The sequence below is a fragment of the Taurulus bubalis genome (genome assembly GCF_910589615.1).
Source record: "Taurulus bubalis genome assembly, chromosome: 11".
In the NCBI taxonomy this organism is placed as follows: domain Eukaryota; kingdom Metazoa; phylum Chordata; class Actinopteri; order Perciformes; family Cottidae; genus Taurulus; species Taurulus bubalis.
Genome location: NC_136599.1, coordinates 26,156,116 through 26,176,987, shown reverse-complemented (window position 1 = coordinate 26,176,987; position 20,872 = coordinate 26,156,116). Strand labels below are relative to the sequence as shown.

Below are 20,872 nucleotides of genomic sequence, written 5' to 3'. Positions count from 1 at the left end.
TAAAAGCGTCACCTAAATGAAATGTATTATAATAAAGTAGCCAACAGTTGTATTAACATCTGTATGTCAACAACTGATTAATTAACATCTAAACAATATTTATTATTACAGATTTCCAGTTTAACTGGAATAATTATAAATAATACATACTCTAATAATACATACATTATCTTCTCTTATTTCAAGTAAAATAAAGGCTGGATTTAAAACAGAAAGCTTTTGAAAAATGTGACTAGATAAATTAAATGAATACATTTAATAAAGTCCTGTGCATTAATTTCGGATGTGAGGAATACACACATGTGATTGGCCGAGTCGGATCACGTGAGAGGATTTAAAAGGCGTTTGATTGGTCTGTGTGTGTTTCCTGGACCGCTGAACGAGAGCCGTAAAGGCAGGAAAAGCTGCGCCGGTGAAGTAGAAACGATCCATCAACAGTTAATAATTCGGTAATAATAATTGGTTTTAGGTCCAGGGTCCAGAGGCAACGGCGTCTGAGTCCGCCTGTTAGTGACCCCTGGACAAACCGCTGATCCTCTGGTTGAAGGACCACCCTGCTCACCACTGAGCCACAGTTGCCCCAATCCAATGTATGAATGGGTGTGAATATTACTTAGTCCTGATGGGCAGGTGGCACCATGCATGGTAGTCCTTGTCATCAGGTGTGAATGGGTGAATGATGACATAGTAGTGTTATAGCGCTTTGAGTGCTCGGAAGACTAGAATTGTGATATACAAGTACAGAATATTTACCATTACCATCTACGGTGATTGGCTGCAAGAAACAACTGTAATTGTATCTAGTTCTGGGTGCTCCAATGAAGCACCTTTGTGGTCCAGAAGCTCAAAACAAGAGTCAATAGCAACAGCAGAATCTTTGGCATGGGCAGAGAAGATTTGGCACATTTTTCATGGGCGCAACCCACATACGGTGCCCCATTCCTCCCAAATGGGGCACCGTTTGATAGGGAAATAAACAGGCTTTCCAACGGTATACAATGTATTGCCAAGAAGCATTGTTAGAATAGAAAAATAATCTACAAAACACAGATTTTCAAACTTTTTGTACGATGTTTATATAACTTTTAAAGCCCTGGTGTATATTCAAGAAAGCTATGGCGATGCTACTTCTGTGACATGAGCCCTCTGTGTTAACATTCTGACAGGAGTTTTGCCATTGTGCCCATTCATTTTCAGTCTGTACCTCATGTACCAAGAGTCTGGTACTGTCTTTAAATCCATCTCTGTTATGGAACATTTGCATATACAGAGATGAGCACAACTTAAATTTGAGCTGGCACACTTCTCGATGTGCTTGTCAATATTACTTGCCAAGGAGACTCGTAATTTATTTTGCTGGAATAATGTCAGAGTGTTGTATGTAGTCAATGTAGACAATAATAAAGGTTGTCGTTAGAGAAAAAGAAAAGAAAAAAGATTCTCAGCTTAAACATTTAGCACAATGATAAAACACATCTGACACAAGGGTTCACCCCAGGGCATGAACATGTAATCACAGCCCTGCACCCATTGCACAAGAAAGGAACAGACAATGTTATATGTTCAACCGGATTCTGCACAATGGTGGGATCATTTTTGAGAAAAGGAGAAGGGGGGATTTGTTGTTAGGAGGGACTTCTACTTACAGACGATGTCATCCTGACAACCTCACAGCCAGCTAACAATAGCTGCTATATGGTGGGCTGTGGCTACCATAGCAACAGAGGCAAAATATGAGTGAGTGGAAGAGGACATTACAGCCGCACCCATCACTGGAGCAACCAACTAGACTGGAAAACCAGTAGAGACGGGGGGAGGCACTGGGAGAGCAGCCAGTGAATAATTAGGATGCAAGTCTGGGAGGCAACACATGATGTGGTTCAGCCACTTCACTCCATGCTTTGGTGACTTGTTTTGTGGCCAACAGCCAAATACATCACATGCAAATTGTCTGATCATTTATTGATTTGTATGGCAGCAGGTTTATCAGTCAATACATACTTGAAGCTGTGCTATGTGTTCCTGCTCTTGCACATGAACTACACTACTTATTGCCCTCTAGTTCATCATTGACTTTAAACATCAAGTCTTCTTATCAATATTTTGTCCTTGGAGACTTTTTATTTTTTACCAATGAGTCTGTGGTACAAACTAGTGGCATTAAGTTTGAAAGAAGTGTGTCTCATGAAAGATGCTATCAAGTTGCATCGTGCAGCATTTTTGGCGCTAAAAGTAAAAGTCTTTTTATTTCTTTTTATGTATTTATTTTCCTATTCTCTAGGTGGGTGTACCGGTGGGTATGTTGTATGTGTGTATATGTCAAGAAAAAGATGGAAGTGTCAGTTGAAATGCATGTTTGCCATGTTATGTGTCTACCGACATTTCCAAATGAAAAAATAAAAAAGTAAAAGTCAGGATATCTTCACCTCTGCCTCATTGGTTTTGACAGTCCCATGAAAAGACCAAACTCAACACGGTGTTTGCTGGTCTCTCAATACTTTCAGATTTCCCTGAGTTCTCCATCACTGCAACTGTAACTGTACTTTATTTTGATTAATCTGTTGTTGTTCAAAACAACTGAATCCTGAGAAATAGGAACTATTACGGCCTATTTTTGTTTTAACGTAGGCTAGTCCTTTTCTATTCTTTTCTCATTTACATACATGTTTTGCAGCTGTATGTTTTCAAACAGTTTCAGACTTCTTTTTTTTCACAGCGTGTCTATATCGCCCAACACTTAGGTTGCTTATTTCATCAGTGTTTGGGATTCATGTTCAGCTAAACTCAAAGTCAAAGTCAGCTTTATTGTCAATTTCTCAACATACCAAACATAAAGAGGAATTGAAAAACCGTTTCTCTCTTGTCCAACAATGACAAAGTGAATACAGGTAGAAGACAATAGTTTAAAAAAAAAAAAACATTTCTAAATACTAAAATACAGACATTGAAACAACATATATATTTAAAAAACGATCTTTCTGTGTTTGGCCTAATTGGTCACACATCAACAAATCCATCCATTCATGTGTGTCACAGCGTTCGTCACAGAGTCACTCCACTGCTCTTGGTGTCCACTACTGCTTGTTGTGTGAGAGTACAAATTAACCTAATTGTTTTTAAGCACCGTGAAATACTAATTTCCTGTTGCAAATAGAAATATAATGGTTGTCTGTAACAATTTTCCATAGTAATCAATTGTTGGAAGAGGATTGGACCATGAGTAATATGAACAGACATCATGCCTGATGGTTACAGAACCTGTAGTTATGTTCTTCATATGAATTGTATTGAGAATACATTTGTATCAGAAAGCCCATCATAATGTTGTGTGATGGTAATTTTGCCCAGCCCTATATGTGTGTGTGTGTGTGTGTGTGTGTCTCTCACTTGAACTCACCGACTTCTGGTGAAGGAGGAGCTGCAGGACCTGTCCGTTCTCCCTGTCCCCTCCATCTTTCTCCTCTCAAGTCAAACACATCCATCCCCAGTATCCCCTCACCATGCTGCTGCTCTACAACCGTTTCCTTTCTCTCCTAGAATCGATCTATCGCCGAGGGGCCAGAAGATGGAGGAAGCTCTACCGAGTCAACGGACACCTCTTCCAGGCCAAGCGCTTTAACAGGGTGAGTGTCCTCAGATCTCGCTAATACACACTCTGACGGAAGAGTCCATGCGGTAATGCCTGAACAATACTGCAGTCACCTTTACTGGGAAATACAAGAGGGATGACACACTTGATGTCCCGGAAATACATAATTTTATATATATATATATATATATATATATATATATATATATATATATATATATATATATATATATATGTGTATATATATATATATATATATATATATATATATATATATATATATATATATATATATATATGTGTATGTTCCAAAATTACACATCAAATTTACTAATGCATAACATTTTTAGGAGACCGGGTTGTACATTTTTCAGATTTTCATGGATATTGTCTTGCTATGAACTTCTAGCTGAGCAGTAACTGTTTGTGTTGTTAACCAGTTGGCTGTCAGACTGGGATTTATCTGACTGCTGTTGCTATGCCAGATTCCAGGCTTCTGGTTGGTTCACAACGTTGTCCTCAGCATATAAATAAGCCGAGGAGAAGTAGGTCAGGTTTCTCCTCCCTTCTCTCACTTCAGCCCTCTCCTTCCTCTTAGTCTCTGCCTGTCTGGCGCCATCTCTCTCCTCCCACCTTCCTCTCCATCTCTCACTGAGAAAACTGCCTCATGGATCCCTCTCATCAGATATAAAAGAGTCTTTTTAGCTCCTGTTTCCTACGTGATGAAGCAGAAGTCAGTTGCCCACGCAGGCTGTTTGCATTGAGGGGGGGAGACTGCCACCAGCCTCTCATGCTACAAGACGAAGCGTCATGCTAGTTCAGACAGGCTGCGCAGAGGGAATCTGGTAATATACCGCTGGCAAGAGACGTGTTGTCAGAATGAGAACTGAAGAGAGGTGGGCGCACACAGACATGAATCTCCAGGGATTCCCAGGACACTCTCATACATTGGTGTTTTCAGTACACTGCTAACTGCTTGAACAATTGATGAATCAGTTAAAAAAGCAGTTAAACAAATTGATTCCCTGGAGACTTACTGGGAAAGTGGCTGCATGGGTCCACGATAATGGACGCAACATTGTGGCTGCTAACTCTCTCAGACAGGTGAACTGGGGCCTCTGGGTTAAAGTTGTTGGTTAACGGTCTGTGATAGGCTATCGGTCAGGAAATAAATTAAAAGGTAGTATTCTCTGCTCGCATTTTTAGATTTAGATTCAGATTTAACTTTATTGTCATTGCACAAGTACTAGGACAATTAAACCTAGTTTAGCATCTGGCCAGAAGAGAAAAAAGAAGCAGTAAAAGTGCAGTGCACTGTTCTAGATACATAGCAGTATAAATATATATAACAGATCAATAATGCAGAGTTCAGTAAGTTGACAGCTGAGCGGAAGAAGGTGTTCCTGAGACTGCTGTTCCTGAACCAGAGACTCCTATAGCGCCTCCCAGAGGGGAGGAGGGCAAACGGTCTATGGTTAGGGTGAGAGGTGTCCCTGATGCTGCGCAACTTCCGCAGGCAACGCTTGAGGTGGATGGTCTCGATGGCAGGGAGTTGAGTGATGCGTTGGTCTGTTTTTACCACCCTCTGCCGTGCTTTCTGGACAGAGCAGTTGCCGTACCAAACTGTGATGCAGTTAGGAAGGATGCTCTCGGTGGTGCAGCGGTAGAAGTTCACCAGGACCAGAGCAGACATTTAGATCTTCTTCAGTCTCCTCAGGAAGAAGAGACGCTGGTGTGCCTTCTTGACCAGGGTTGAGGTGTTGAGGGTCCAAGAGAGCTCCTCTGAGATGTGGACACCAAGGAACCTGAAGCTGGAGACACGCTTGACCTCCATTCCATTGAAATCAGAATCAGCTTTAATGGCCATATAAGTTTACATATACATGGAATTTGACTCCGGTTTCACTTAGCTCTTCGTGCTTATGCACAATATACAATAACAAGATAAATATAAAAAAGACTGGTGGTGTCTGGTGGTTTTTTGGCGCACAGAGCTCTGCAGGGTGTGAGGGTCTGCAGGGTGTGATTGTCTGCAGGGTGTGAGGGTCTGCAGGGTGTGATTGTCTGCAGGGTGTGAGGGGTCTGCAGGGTGTGAGGGTCTGCAGGGTGTGAGGGGTCTGCAGGGTGTGAGGGGTCTGCAGGGTGTGAGGGGTCTGCAGGGTGTGAGGGGTCTGCAGGGTGTGATTGTCTGCAGGGTGTGAGGGTCTGCAGGGTGTGATTGTCTGCAGGGTGTGAGGGTCTGCAGGGTGTGATTGTCTGCAGGGTGTGAGGGTCTGCAGGGTGTGAGGGTCTGCAGTGATCTTTCCAGCCCGCTTCCTGACACTGGAGGTGTGCAAATCCAGGATAAAGGGCAGGCTGGAACCAATAGTTCTCTCTGCAGACTTGACTCTCAGTTGTAGTCTGACTCCTGTTTGACCTGTTTGACCTGTTTGGTGGCCGATCCAAACCACACAGTGATGGAAGAACAGAGAACTGACTGGATGATGGCGGAGTAGAACAGGATCAGCAGCTCCTGAGGCGGGTTGTACTTCCTGAGCTGGCACAGGAAGTACAACCTCTGCTGAGCCTTTTTGCGGATGGTGTTGATGATGTTGGCGGTCCACTGCCCACAGATTGTGGATCCCAGAAACCACAAATACAAATTTGCCTCGGAGGAGTTGAGAGCATTAACATGCTCTCAACTCCAACTCCAGTCTCGCATGCTGAGGCTAGCATTTACCGCACATCACCCCTGCTTCCAGCTGAGATGCTAGCATAGCTGGAGATTCTTTATCTTGTTACTCATTAAACTGGGCCGGCACATGGCCTGAGAGGCTGATGATGGCGTGAGCAGGTGCAGGTGAGGATGTGTGTGGGCCAGGCAGGTGAATGGGAAAGGAGGTAAAGTCCTGCGGGCACCTTAAGGACCAGATCACTTTGTTAATGGGCCAGGTTTGGCTGCTATGAGCTGACCTCGAGCATTTGATAACAATGGTGCAACCGTGTGATTTTGAGCTATTATTATACTAGTGTTGTGATAAGTGCATGGCGGAGCCCTGTCTTTTATTCTATGGGAGCTGCTGTGGGCTAAACATGGTTGATTTTTACTTTTGTTGAATCCTGCAGGCCTGATTTCGCTGCAGATTGCTGCAGACGCCATCGGTCAGTATGTGCTGATGAGTTTTCTTTGTCAGATGTGAATCAGACAGCAAATAATTTCCCAGCATGTGAGGCCAGTCAGGTTCCAGGCACTCATATGATCTGTAATGCTGCGTGCTGGGCTGAAGGGAGGACTGTCAATCGATAAAATCTCTCTGATCTACTCATCCCTTTATTCCCAAACTGCACCTCCACAGTAACGCATCAAACATCATCTGTGCTGGCTTCATTCTAGCTGCTGGGTAGTAAAGTTTAACAGTTCCCCCCAAAATACAATTATGTTATTCCTGTTTATTATGACTGATGGACAGTTGAGTTTGTTGGATGTCATTAGTACGTGGTCTTTTTGTTTCAAACCCTGGCCATCGGCTGAAATATACAGCAGTGCAGTACAGTCAAGTCTTGTAGATGTCTCTTGGTATCCCGGCATTAATGTAATCCCAAAATGTTGCATACTCTGGGATTATATTTGCATCTCCTGCAGCACTGAGCAGTGGGCAGATGTCCAGCTAAATCAAGGACATCACTGACGGACTCTGATGCTGCTCTGATGCAGGTCCAGCTAATGCATCAATTGAATGTACTGTCATGGTTCTCGTACGGATTAATTATTTCTTTGAATTGTTTCTGCAAATTTGAATTCCTTTTTCCTGAGAAAAGTTTCAATATTCATTAGGTTCTACTGTAATAAAGTAAGACAATTCCTGATTCATATCATCATTTTGTTGGTCTTGATCTGGTATAATTACTGCATGTATTGGTGGAAAGGATTGTGGTATACAGCCATTCTTGGAGGAGGTTGTCTCCTTGTTACGGTGGTGTGAGGTGCAGCAAGGTGCAAAACGGACATGTTTATGTTGTTGTTTTCTTCTGTTGAAAGCCTCCCTGCACTTGTCATGTGAATACATTGGTAATGGTAAATGGACCTGTACTTGTATAGCGCTTTTTCTAGTCTTCCGACCACTTAAAGCGCTTTAACACTCCATGTCATCATTCACCCATTCACACCCATTCATTGCTATAAGTGTCTTGCCCAAGGATCGAATTGCCGATCCTCTGATTGAAGGACGACCCTGCTCTACCACCGATCACCCGGTCACCCTCAGATCTTCTTTGCAGATGATCATTATTTTGCTGAAATGTATTAGTAAGCTGCAGTGGTGATGAGTTGTACTAGCGTCTACTGGGTAAAATACTGACCCTGTCTCCCAGTTAAGAAAGGATTTGCTTTACAAATAGGAGCAGAAGTTTCAACACACAGTTCAGCTTTTTAAGTAAAATGATCTTCATGGTCTTAAAAGAGCTCACTAAACTTGGTTAATTTCCAAGTGTAATCGTGAGCTGTGTAACAGCAACTAACAGATAGTATCTAAAAGAAATTGTCAATCTCTAGTATTAAGAAGTTATCATTAGCATGATGGTTGAAGTTGAGTAGTTGACGAAAACAACAAAAAGACAAATGTTGGTCAGATATTATATATATATAATATAAATATATATATATTATATATTGTAAAGATATTTACAATATCTGTACAATATGAACTAAGGTTCATAGAGTATGACTGCTGTGTTTTATTTTTGCGCCGTCATCAGGTCAATATTTAATTTGTCCAACTAATGACACCCCCATCAGCCTCAGCTGTTCTTGTGTTCAGGGGTAATTATCAAATGTTAGCACACTAAACTGAGATGCTGAATATTATACCTGCTAAATATTACAATGTTAGCATTGTCACATCAACATTATGATGTTAGCAATAAGCGGAAAGCACCCGTTTGCCATAAACAGCTTAACAGAGCTGTTAGCACGGCCGTAGAATCTATAGGGGAGAATTCACAAAAGATATTGTGCTTATAATATTATAGTGAAAACACGCCTATTACATTTTGCAGATGAGTGCAATTTGCCTTTTTTTGCATTGGATTGCAGTGATCCATGTGGCACAACAATGTGTTGGTTGTGAGGTGAGAGCCAGCCGGAGTGACACGTCCATCCAAACCTGCTGAAGAGAGAGGAATGGGAAAAATGTAAGGCCAGGATTTGGGAACGGAGGGAGAGGGAAAAAACATTTATTTTGTACACAATATTTTTCTTTTTATTAAAATGTCATAGCGGGGAGCTTATTTTTGACATCCCATCACAGCATCCCGAGATACAGTTTGAGCAGACACCACTTATATGTGTGTTTAAGTTACAACTCCCTGAAGAAGCTATTATTTTCCTATTAACTGTGTATGGCTGTTAGTTGTGATCTTTGTGAGTTGGACTGTGTTTGCAATGAGGCTCATTTGCAAATAGCGCACGACCATTTGTGCAACTTTAGCGCCCGGAAAAGCCGTACAATCCTTCGACTCAGTCTTGTTTACAAGGCCTCGTCTATGCTTATATACCTCTGATGCATTTGGTTTACAAACACCTGAAAAGGAGCCAAGGATAGACAAGTATTGAGACTGGATGATGTAAAAGGCAGTTGTGTGTACTGGGGACTGGAAAGGAACCGGACAAAAGCGTGTGATTACTTTATATATGTATGCCTTAACCTCTATGTAGAGTTACATTAGAAAGACTGAAGCAAGCCTTTTCAAGTATCATTTCCATGGCAACAGAGCAGTGACTTTGTTCTTCACACCACTAGCTTACACTCCCTGTGAATGAATGTTGTCGACACAACAAAGCACACGCATGTGTTCGGTCTCCCGGGACACATTTTGGGGACAGATGTATTGATGTCCAGAGACACTGAACATCCTTTGGTACAAATATAGCACCGCAAGAGACGAGGTAAAAACTAACCAGAGAGAGAGACAATCAAAGAGACCATGTTACGTAACAGAGTGAAGTTTCAGCTTTACAGTAGATGTCTGAACCCAGACATAATAATATAATGTCTATTGGAAAATAGCGGTGTATATAAAAGATGGAGCTGCGCACTACAAAGTCATAGCTACTTTAATGTAAACATGAGTGTACATCTTTTCAGTTGAGTGTAGCTTGTGCAGTTTACTTTACGCAACAACACAATCCAAACTGACTCAACCGATATGAAACTAATGTTAATTCAGTTGTTTTTCTTCATCTTCCAGGTCTGTACGTTCCTCACTGTAAGTTTACTAAAAGGAACCGTTTCATTTAGCGATAATTATAGGTAAATGAGAAAAGGTAGTAAGTAAAATAGACAGTGACGGTCTGGACAGAAAGGGATGCCAGGTTGCCATCTGCACCCATTCTGTATTCTGCATTGTTGGTAGACAATAAACAACGTTTATGTAAAACAAAAAAAGACAAAAGAAACGTTTTAAAAAACAAAGGCAATACAAAGAAATATGTGCCAATAATGGGTATTATGTGAAAATCATACCAATATGATACATGATTTCTGCACCGATACCAATAATGAATATACGTTTAAACTGTTTTTCATTTAAAGCTGCTAATTTCTGCTGTTTTTAGTGAAACAAGCTCTGACAAAGTCACCGTATTCGTCCAACAGCAGACAGAGCCTGGGGAACACAGTGCAGCGTTTACAGACAGACACTGTAGGCGAGTGTTCCTTCAGGCGTTGGGGGAGACCCAATCACGGACCACGGTTTAGCCACTGGGAGCAACGGCTAATATTTATGGGATTTCGGTTTAATCAGCCAATATTTGGGCCGAGACATCCTTCACCATGCGCTGTTCATTATTTGCAGTCTGATTAGCAACTAGAGAGGTGAAGATAAACACATATCATCATATTAATGTAGACATATACAATCTAAATCATCGTCAGACAATAGCCCAGATGTTGGCCAACGCGTTCCACCTCTTTTGCTCTTCACACGGGCCGTTTACCTGCTTTCAATCAAAGACTGCTCACATGTGATTGGTCACTACTACTCACAATCCCTCAGGTACCAAGATCTCGTCCAGTTTCCTACATATTCTTTATTCATGAACAGGTATCAGTTCATGGAGTTTAGTGGAGACAGAACCAGTGCTAAAAGAAGAGTGATTATTGTCTAAAGTGGCGTTCAGAACAAAAATAAACCTGCGTTAAAACAATATAAGAAAGCAAGTAAAAAGGTGTAATAATGTCTGACCTCATCTAGAAAGGTGATGGGACTAACCTGGGTGTCTGATTTACCTGTTGCCTGTCTTTGTACGTCCACCACACTCATACATTTGTCAGTAGTTACTGTTAATTAACCCTTGATGATAAATCAATAGTGACTGTGTCAGTACTGTGTGATAGTCAAAGTCTAACCTGTCGATGTGTGCTGTCCTGTGTGTCTTACAGAAAGCCTGCTGTGGCCACTGTGCTGAAAGGATATGGGGGCTGGGCAGGCAGGGCTACAAGTGTATCAACTGCAAACTGCTGGTCCATAAGCGCTGTCACAGACTCATCCCTCAGACCTGCCAAAGGCTTATGGTGAGTGTGTCGTCCGGTCCCGACGTCGCCGACACAAAACTCTGATGATGAAGATTACTTTCCCTCACCAGGAGAGTTTTATGTGACAGAAGCAACACATGTAGTGAAACACATGTAAAAATATCCTTCATTGCACAACTAAAGCAAGGCCACTAGGTCCAAGTTGAAACAGGAAGTAGGTCTGTAAACTGTGTGGTTTGTTATTAATGGACAGTTTGAGTGATAACTTCACTGTTCCCCTTTTGTTTCCTTATCCAAACCTAAACGTAGGACTAACCTGGGTGTCTGATCAGCTGGCTTCTCGTGTTTATTGCCTCGTTGGTTTTCCTCTTATATTATTATATGTATTCTATACATTAATATGTTGTAATAATCTGAAATGATCCTTCTTTATGTGTAGGGTTGTTCAGGTTTTTGTGGTTTGACAATAAAAAGGTTAAATTAAAACCTGACACAAAGCAAAATGTAGAAATGGAATCACGGCCTGTTTGAAATTATCTTCAGGTACAGCTTTGATGAAGGAAATGCATTTATTTCACTTTCTGTGATCAAGAAAGAGGAATTACATAAGTACTAAAATATCCACACTGTACATACAGTGCAGCTGCTCACTGCACTTTTGGGTTGAAGGTTTTTTTCTGTTTTATTTTGGAGAGAAAATAAAACATGTCGGCATATTAAAGGTGCAATATGGAACATCTGGCCACCTGCTCCAAAGAAATAGGGGGCAGCATTTAACCTCTACTACTGGGTTAAAATACATTTAGATTACGCTTACATACACACCCACAGGCAATCATCAATAACTACAAGAGTCATCAATGAACTAGTGGTGTCACGGACCACGGTTGATCCGGGATCGGTACGGATCCCCCTTCACGGTTTGGCACGCATGTGAACCGCAGATTAATTACACAGTTTAACGTTAATCATCGCAGTGTAAAATAAAGTTGTGTGACAATCGTTATCCGCCTATAATCAATAAAAGGTAAAGAAGGTAAAATTATAACGTTATTAAGATGTATTCACATATAATCTCGTAAAATGTTGTGTTAGTTAGAAACTTGAATAAATCCAGTTGTTTAAAGGAGATTCTTTCACATGAATATAAAATGGATATTAGAGATGAATAATGAGCTGTTTTACTTCCTAACAGTAGCTCTAAGCTCTAACTAAGAGTCATTACAACTACTAATGACAAGATTTGTTCTTTTTATTTCCTTAACATCTGAATTTTGTGTTTTTATGAGGAACACAGTAAGTAAAGTAAAAGAACAACATTTAGAATTGTTGAGGATTTACAGACTTCAGAACAGTTAAAAGGATTTTTCGGACGGTGGCAAAATAAAATGAGTCTGGAGCCTTGTAGACCAGCTGCTATGATTCAAACAATTATAGGGATCATCAATGATCGGTAATTAGTACACGCATCTGTTTATTTGTCGTGACACTAACCGGTAGCTCGACAGTCTGCATGCGCTTTAATAGGTGGTTTATTGGATTAAATCCAGGAAGGAGAAACTCCTCTCATGTTTGTATCCTCCCATGCCTCCAGGAGACGGGCTCCACAGGGAGGAGGGCGTGCAGCAGCTCCAGGAGACATTCAGTTAGCGTGCTGCCCAGCTCTAAAACAGCCCATGGATATATTATTGACAAGGCCTCGGGGCAGCTCTACTTCTTGGTTCTCTCATGTAACACAGACGTAGACACGTTGACGTAACGCCAACACTGTGACCTCTTCACATTCTCTTGATAATGTCAACATTTTTAACTGAAATTCTGGCCAGATCTTCCGCATTGCCCCTTTTAACGGATTTGTTAGATTAATGTATGGTGCTGTGCGCATTTGTAGCAGCACAATCGTGTGCATGAAAGATACAGGAGATGAATGCATTCAAACACAACACACATACAGCTCTCTTTGCACAATCCCCGTTTGTCTTCCTGCAGCTCGTCTTTTGAAACCAGACATCAAGTTTAGTAACAGCAAACCGGTGTGTTCCATATAATCAAAATTTTACCACAAAGGAAGCTCCTGACCAACCACAAAGACCCCAAATGTTGACTAGAATCAATGGAGCTTTGGGCCTACTGTCCCCCTATTGATCACTGCATTGACCTGATATCTTCAGTGTCAGATAAGGCATGATAAAATGAGATTATTTATTTTTTTATTTTCAGTGAAACCCCACATTGTCACTGGAGTCTGGGAGTAGCAGCATGTCTGTACTAAAGAATCTTTCCAAATGCCGACTTTTCCTCAGAAACGTGATTCATCACACTCTGATTCATCACTTTACCACCATAAGTCGATGTGTCAGTGGGGTTTTGGGGGAATGTGTCGAGGGATATTTAGGTGGCCTTTTGAATTTCTTTCTTCAGGATCCAGTCATGCCATCACAGGAGCCCCCTTCAGACGCCAAGAGTAAAGAAGTGGACGTTCCACCGGAGGACACAGACGGAAGTAAGACCTTCTTCTCTTTTTGACAAGGAGGATCCAGCTGTATTTTAAATAAAATGTACAAGCTCAATATTTGCCTCATGTCTTGATCCTGACGATGTATAACGATGTCACCGCAGGTTCCCTATACAGTGACTAGTTTACACACTTTGTTTGTACCTGTAGGATTACAAAGAGATGTCTCCTCTGAAGGGCATCATCCTTACATCTTGAAATTATTCCACGAGGGGGCAGTCGTCCCTGGCCAACATCAGAATATCCTTCAAGTGGAATTCTCGTTGTAAAATCTCGTGTGGCAACCATGTTGACAAAATCCTCAAAACATTCATCAAAGACATTCCAACACAACACCGGTACTCCTCTCTCCAACTCTCCCTCATGTTTCCCCTGTTGTCTTCCGACAATAAGTCATCTCTCGTGAGATTTCAGAACGAGACTTCCACTTGCGTGAGACTTGGTCAGACATGCTAACTAACAGACTTGATCAAGCTAAAGGAAAAGAAACGCGTTTTATTTCTCTGTCGGGTTCAATAATGTTCACAGACACAATGTTAGCCTGTCAGCGCAGAAACAAGCTCTTTTGCTAATACTGGACTCATTTCAGTCCCCATTAGTCACTTAGAAACAGAAACATGGGAAAATAGAGTTCACTTAGTAAAAAACCTCAGTTTCCCTTTAACATAACAGGACTCCGACTAGTTATCTGCTGTATATTTCCAAAAATTGTCACTGTACAATCGCCCCACAACATTGTGAACAAACCACAAATTATGAGCCATGTTTTTGTTGTATTTTGTCATTTGGTGCAAACTGGTGCAAACAGGTCTCACTGACTGTTACCTTGGAAACATGGCTCTTAGTCCAGAGTTAGCCTGGGGCTAGGGTGGCTAACCTTTTAGCCATAAGTTAATTCAGTCTTTCATTTCAACATTTTAATTTTCTTTAGAAAAACCTTTGTTAGACTAATCTACGAGCAGAGAGAAGACTGGCCTAAAGTACAGACTACTTGGTGACCTCTGACCTCTGACTTGGTGAACGTCTACGTGAGCGATCTGTCACGTCTTTGTCCAATCAGCCAGCAGTGTGGCAGTGGAACCCTCATGACCGCTTCAAGAACACACACAAGCAGCATCATGACTGAACACAGCTGCCCTCAGGAAACACATGATGTTATCATCAGACAAGTGCATTATAGAATAGATAGTTTGTTCAAAAGATTCTCTTTAGCTTCACCTCGCACTCCTCATCATCACTTATGTAACTCTGCACTGTTATCTAAGCACATTGCTGTTCTCTGTTGGGATCCCAGAGAACACAGTGGTACATCCTATTAAAGGGAGACTGTGTGGACTGATCTGGGGTCTGCTGGGGGTCCCTGATATGAGACGCTCTGTGGATTGACCTAGTTTGGAATTCCTGATGGATCGCTGGACTTGATTCTGTGTGGTTTACTTCCCTCTACTGGCCAAAGAAAGAACAGCATGTTAAACCTGTCGGTGCAGATGCACTTATATTTAACCTGTCTTTCTGTGTCTGCAGTACCTTTTCTACCACACAACTGTACAGAGGATAAAACAGAGGACACAGATACAGAGGTGAGAATGTACTGTCATTTGATGGAAGTCAGCATGGTCATATTTGTTGCTCTTAAAGTTTGTAAAATAACCATCCTATCTTTGGACTCCGGTCACAAAGTGTCATAATGTCTGTAATAATACACTTTTTACATATCTGGGAAAAGGAGACAAATCTTTGTCTTTGTTTGTAACTTTTACAAACAAACATTTGACCAGTTCATGTTTATTGTGAATGTATCAATACAGTCCCACCACTCTGACCTCTGCCCCTGTAGGACATCAAAGCAGTAGTGGACGGCATCGATGGCATCAAGCTGTCCCAGGGCCTTGCTCTCGGGCTGGGGGACTTCGACCTGATCCGAGTGATCGGGCGCGGCAGCTACGCCAAGGTCCTGCTGGTCCGGCTAAAGAAGAACAAGCAGGTGTACGCCATGAAGGTGGTGAAAAAGGAGCTGGTCCACGATGACGAGGTGAGACACTCAGGACACCTCGGATGTCCAGGATGTGAGACGGGGGGCAGGGAGGACAGACACATACAGTAGCGAGGTGCTAGGTGCTCAAAGTTCCTCTACAAGACAGACAGTAGTTACCCAACATGCCATACTCCTTCCAAACCGATGAACAAGGCTTGGTAATGCAAGTGTTTACTCTATAAATACTTGTTTAATGTTGGACAACAACGTGCTTCTTAGGCATGTTTGAGTCCAGAGCTTGGTTTCTATGCTGATGACCTCTGATCAGTGCAAAGTTCACAAATAGTATTTGGAAGATGACATTAACAGCGTTCCTCAGTTGGAAGCTAGTTTTATCTGTGTATCTAGATGTGAATTATGCTGTAGACTTATCATATTTATGCATGCTTTCACCAGTTTTTAAATACCAATGTAATCAAAGTTTAGGATTAGTATGGGAGAATTTCTGTTTAAACCCACGTGTCGGCTGTCAAGAGTCAGGATACACCACTGTCCTGTTTGGGAAAGCAGCAGTTTAATGGCGTTCACTCCCCCTGAGTGGCTCCACTGCCTTTTGCCACCTCTGGTTTGTGTTGCAGACATCAAATCCAGCCAGTGTCTCATGCATTGTAGGGTGGAACAGATTAAGTGATGGTCTGTACTACTTCTGCATTGGTCCTGGACACATGGAAAGGATATCAGTCTATTAGTGGGGCAGATGTGTTTCATGGAAAAGGATTCTGTTTGGTATCACATTGTCAGTACATGTGGTTAGGCTTAGAGGCCTGCTGGTTTTGGATTCTGGACGCTGTCTATTTTATAGCTTCGACCTTGCATTCCAAATGTCCCCGATTAGCTGGCGAGGATGAAAAGCAAGCAAGGCTGTGGGTTTGGAAGGCATGCAGGGATGAAATCTCAATATCACAAGAGGGTAGTGATGAATCACCAGATGAACATGACTTGAAATTAATTTTAAAAAGGAACGAGTCTGCATAACGCTCCTAAAGCAAGAAACACGCAGATATACAGTATGTATGTCACGTTCATTATGAATGTGAGTTGAACTGTCAGAGCATGGCTTTTCCACATTTCACATTGGATTAAATTGTACAAGAAAAAAGGACAATACCATAACTCCATATTCCATGTACACACAAACTAGTAAGTGAGAGAATGATGATTATCTTTTTGTCTTTTTAAAATATTGATATCAATCTCAGAGCTGGAGTCAGGACACAGTTAGGATAACTGAGAATAGAGACTTCCAGCAGGTGGAGACGAGGTCCAAAGCTCAATAATACACCGACTAACACTGACTCACATGTTGTGACTTTGTTTATTCTGTAGACACACAGAAATGGTTAGTGTTTTTTTATAACTGCTCACCCATTCGCCCACTCTCTGTTGGATAGAGGCAGCGAATGCAGTGTGTCTGGCTTTAGTTCAAGTTGTCCACACAGTCAGTGAGTTCAGACTCTGGTTTTGATCTCCGTACAGACAGAACCAGGACAACCTCACTGTGAAGACCAACCTCCAGCAGGCTGCCCGATGAATCAAAAAAAGACAAATTGTTTGTTTAACATTTAAATAAACAAGATTTTGACAAGTTTCAGAGGTGCTGCCCTATGACATTTTGAACCGCTTTATTACTCACATGTCACATTTGTTGCTCTGAAAGTCAGTTGATGGTCAATATAATGACGACCAGATGATTTAGAGCTAGTCAGTGCATCATTGTTCCTGTGTAAAGCGGTGTGAACTAAAGTGCACAAATGTTTCTTTCTTTTAAGCTCACTGAGTGTTGTATCCTCAATAGTCATACTAAAACTCATGAAATGTCCAAGACCACACGTCAGTTCTGTTTCATTTTGCACGGAAGCTTCAGGAAATAAATCAATTCCTGTTCGGTTATCGCACACTAAAGTAGAGCAACAACAAACATGTTTGTTGAATGAAATGGCTAAACTGAAGTGTGATCTTCAATCACCGGTGTCTCTAGTAAAACATGCAGCCTTTACTAAATGATCTGAAGGCCACAGCACCTCTGCCTCGTTCACTACTGGAATATAAAGGCAAGTTCTTTTATCTGGCGCATATGTGTCAAACTCAAGGCCCATGGGCCAAATCCGGCCCCTTGCAAATTTTGATGCTGCCCACATATGAGTTTAGGTTCACATCCGGCCCTGTGTCAAAACCCAACAGACGGTCACTCTTCCATTATTTGCAAGCATAAAAAGCTGATAGAATGGCACAAAGAAAGGAGAGCTGACATGTGAGTTTTGCCCCAGCCGATTTGCAGCGGTATGCCAGAAGGCCGGCTGTATGGAACATGTAAACTACATGATCAAATATCTTTCACTGACAGGTTGTTGTGAGATGACTGTATCCTACTTGTAAGAACGTAACCAGCATTATTTTGATTTACTAAATGCCATGATGGCCAAGCAACTTTGTTTTAGGGATACATCTTGTCCAAATTGTACTGTATATGAGAAGCTATATGAGACTTGGAATAATACAATCAAAGTCATTTTATTTTATTTTTAGATTGGCATGTTAAAACTCAATGTCTGGCCCTTGATGTAATTCTTATTTCATTGACTTTGAACTGACTAAACTAATCCCACTGTCCTTTGCATGCACAGTATCTTTATAAGGAATGAAAACCAAGAGAATCAAATACCAAGTTGAGAGGGATCAGTGCTGAATCCTGTTGACTTTGCTGTGTTTGTGTTGCATATCTCACGAGATGGTGGTGTTGCTGAACATATATCTAAACACAGAACCCGCTGGGCTCATGTAGAACCAGTATCACTGACCAGAGCTCCAGCATCATCCAACATCTGCACAAGTAATCCAGGACATCCTAAATCATTTCACAGACGTCATGCCTCCACTCCCTCTTATCAATTTATAAGATGTCTTTTTATTTTCCACACCAAAATCATTTTTTGTGATAGCTAAGACCAAAACATAATTGACTCTATAACACATTTCTCCCTGTTAAAGAGGCTTTAAGGAAACCATTGAGTGCTAATTTTGTGATTGGACGTTCATTTATTCATGGTTCTATTCAGGCACACTAGTTTAATAATTCATCCCTTTAGTAGTCTCTTGCCTGACATCAAAGGAAGCTTGTGCGAGTTATCACAGACAGACCGCAAACTACCAGAGGAGCTGAAATGACCAACATGAGATGTGTTGTTGTGGCATATTCTGCATTATTATAAATTCCTCCAGTAATAATGAGTTGACCAGAAGGAATTTGTTATGGAGCGCTCTGTGTGAAACCTCTAGTGATGTCATGAATTAACCATATGGTGTTGGAGCACAGCGTGGGGGAACTAAAAATTTAGACAGGTTATATTGTAGATTACATGAAACATTAAACATTACCAATTTAATGACATTTTAAATCAGCATAAGACATCCCAGCCTCAGGCTAAACACCCCCACTTCTCTATAAGTGAAGTAAGAACAATTCAAACCACAGCTGAATACAAGGAAATGGATTTGTGAGTAAAGATACTATAGGTTTTCTTGCTTTACTTACTGTCAATGGTCAAAGGTAACTCTTTGTCATTACCTAGCTGCTTTTTAGAGAATTAGATTCCACTGCTGGCTGTTTAGGGTTGTTTCCAACTTGCATGATCCAAGTGATCCCAATACTTCTGTAGCGTTTAAAAGTCCAAAAGCAAATCATTTATTAAAAGGAAATATATTTAATCACTTCAGGAATTTATAATATGGTCTTGTTTTACAAAAAACACTGTTTTAAACCAAATTGGTCAGCGTTGAACCTTTTAAATCAAACATTTTCACTATGGTCAACAAAAACGTGCCACCTCTACCTCTCCACAATGCTACACCATGCAATTATAAACCAAACAAACCATGCTTACATAATTCAAGCCCTGTAATGTATTTGTCTGTAAACAATACTAGTAAATTCAATCATATTTACTTAATCACAATAACAAATAATCTGTTTCAGCTCCTGAATGTCAAATGCATGCAGCTTTACAATTACCACATCAATGTAATAGAGCTGCCCATGGTTAACTTGTAATCCAGACACTATGGAACCTTGTGAGTATTTGAGAGTCCAAAAGTACGTTTCTTGTCTGTCAAAGGAGACACAGAAAGCAGAACAAGGCTTTTTTTAAATATACTGCATGCTAGCAGTTAACCAAGTTTTCCTCGTGAACTATTTGTGGTCAGTCTGAGAGGAGGCACAGCTCATCGCTGCCTCACCTTCATGTCTCCTCTCTGTTTGATCAGGAGATGCGCACATTCAGCCATTTAGATTATAAAGATGCTTGAAATTATTGGAATCATAAAGAAATTACATTTATCAGTAGAGACATTTTCAGCTTATGCCAGGGTGCTGGAAAGGAGGCTCCGACCGCTTGTCGAACCTCAGATTCAAGACGAGCAGTGGACCAGCTCTTTACCCTCGCAAGACTACTGGAGGGGTCCTGGGAGTTTGCCCAACCAGTCTACATGTGCTTTGTGGACTTGGAGAAGGTTTTCGACCGGATCCCTCGGGGGTTTTTGTGGGGGGTGCTGCGGGAGTATGGGGTGCCGGACCCGTTGGCACGGGCCATCCGGTCTTTGTACGCCTGCAGTAGGAGCTGTGTTCGTATCCTCGGTAGTAAGTCAGACACGTTCCCGGTGGGTGTTGGCCTCCGCCAGGGCTGCCCTTTATCACCGGTCCTGTTCCTGACCTTCATGGACAGGATATCTAGGCGCAGCCAGGGGGCGGAGAGGATCCGGTTCGGGAGTCTCGGGATCGCCTCTCTGCTGTTCGCGGATGATGTGGTCCTGTTTGCCTCCTCGGACTGTGACCTCCAGCATTCACTGGGGCGTTTTGCAGCCGAGTGTGAAGCGGCGGGGATGAGAGTTAGCACCTCCAAATCTGAGGCCATGGTGCTCTGCCGGAAACCGGTGGATTGCTCCCTCCAGGTGGGGACAAACTGCTTACCCCAAGCGAAGGAGTTCAAGTATCTCGGGGTCTTGTTCACAAGGGTAAGGTGGAGCGGGAGATCGACAGACGGATCGGTGCGGCTGCAGCAATAAAACAGGCGCTGTACCGGTCCGTCTTGGTGAAGAGGGAACTGAGCCGGAAGGCGAAGCTCTCCATTTACTGGTCGGTCTACGTTCCAACCCTCACCTATGGTCACGAACTCTGGGTCGTGACCGAAAGAACGAGATCTCGGATACAAGCGGCCGAAATGAGCTTC

General features: G+C 42.0%; 1 protein-coding gene across 1 annotated transcript in view; it reads left to right on the top strand.

Annotated features, from left to right (window-relative positions):
- The window catches only part of prkcz (protein kinase C, zeta), a gene marked incomplete at both ends in the record, with an annotated part of 116,249 nt that overhangs the window by 58,087 nt on the left and 37,290 nt on the right, over positions 1-20,872 (top strand). Inside the window, 5 exons of the mRNA XM_079226819.1 lie at positions 3,538-3,623; positions 11,008-11,139; positions 13,522-13,603; positions 15,140-15,195; positions 15,453-15,647. Coding sequence (XP_079082945.1) covers positions 3,538-3,623; positions 11,008-11,139; positions 13,522-13,603; positions 15,140-15,195; positions 15,453-15,647 — 551 coding nt within the window. The remainder of the gene's footprint in view (positions 1-3,537; positions 3,624-11,007; positions 11,140-13,521; positions 13,604-15,139; positions 15,196-15,452; positions 15,648-20,872) is intronic.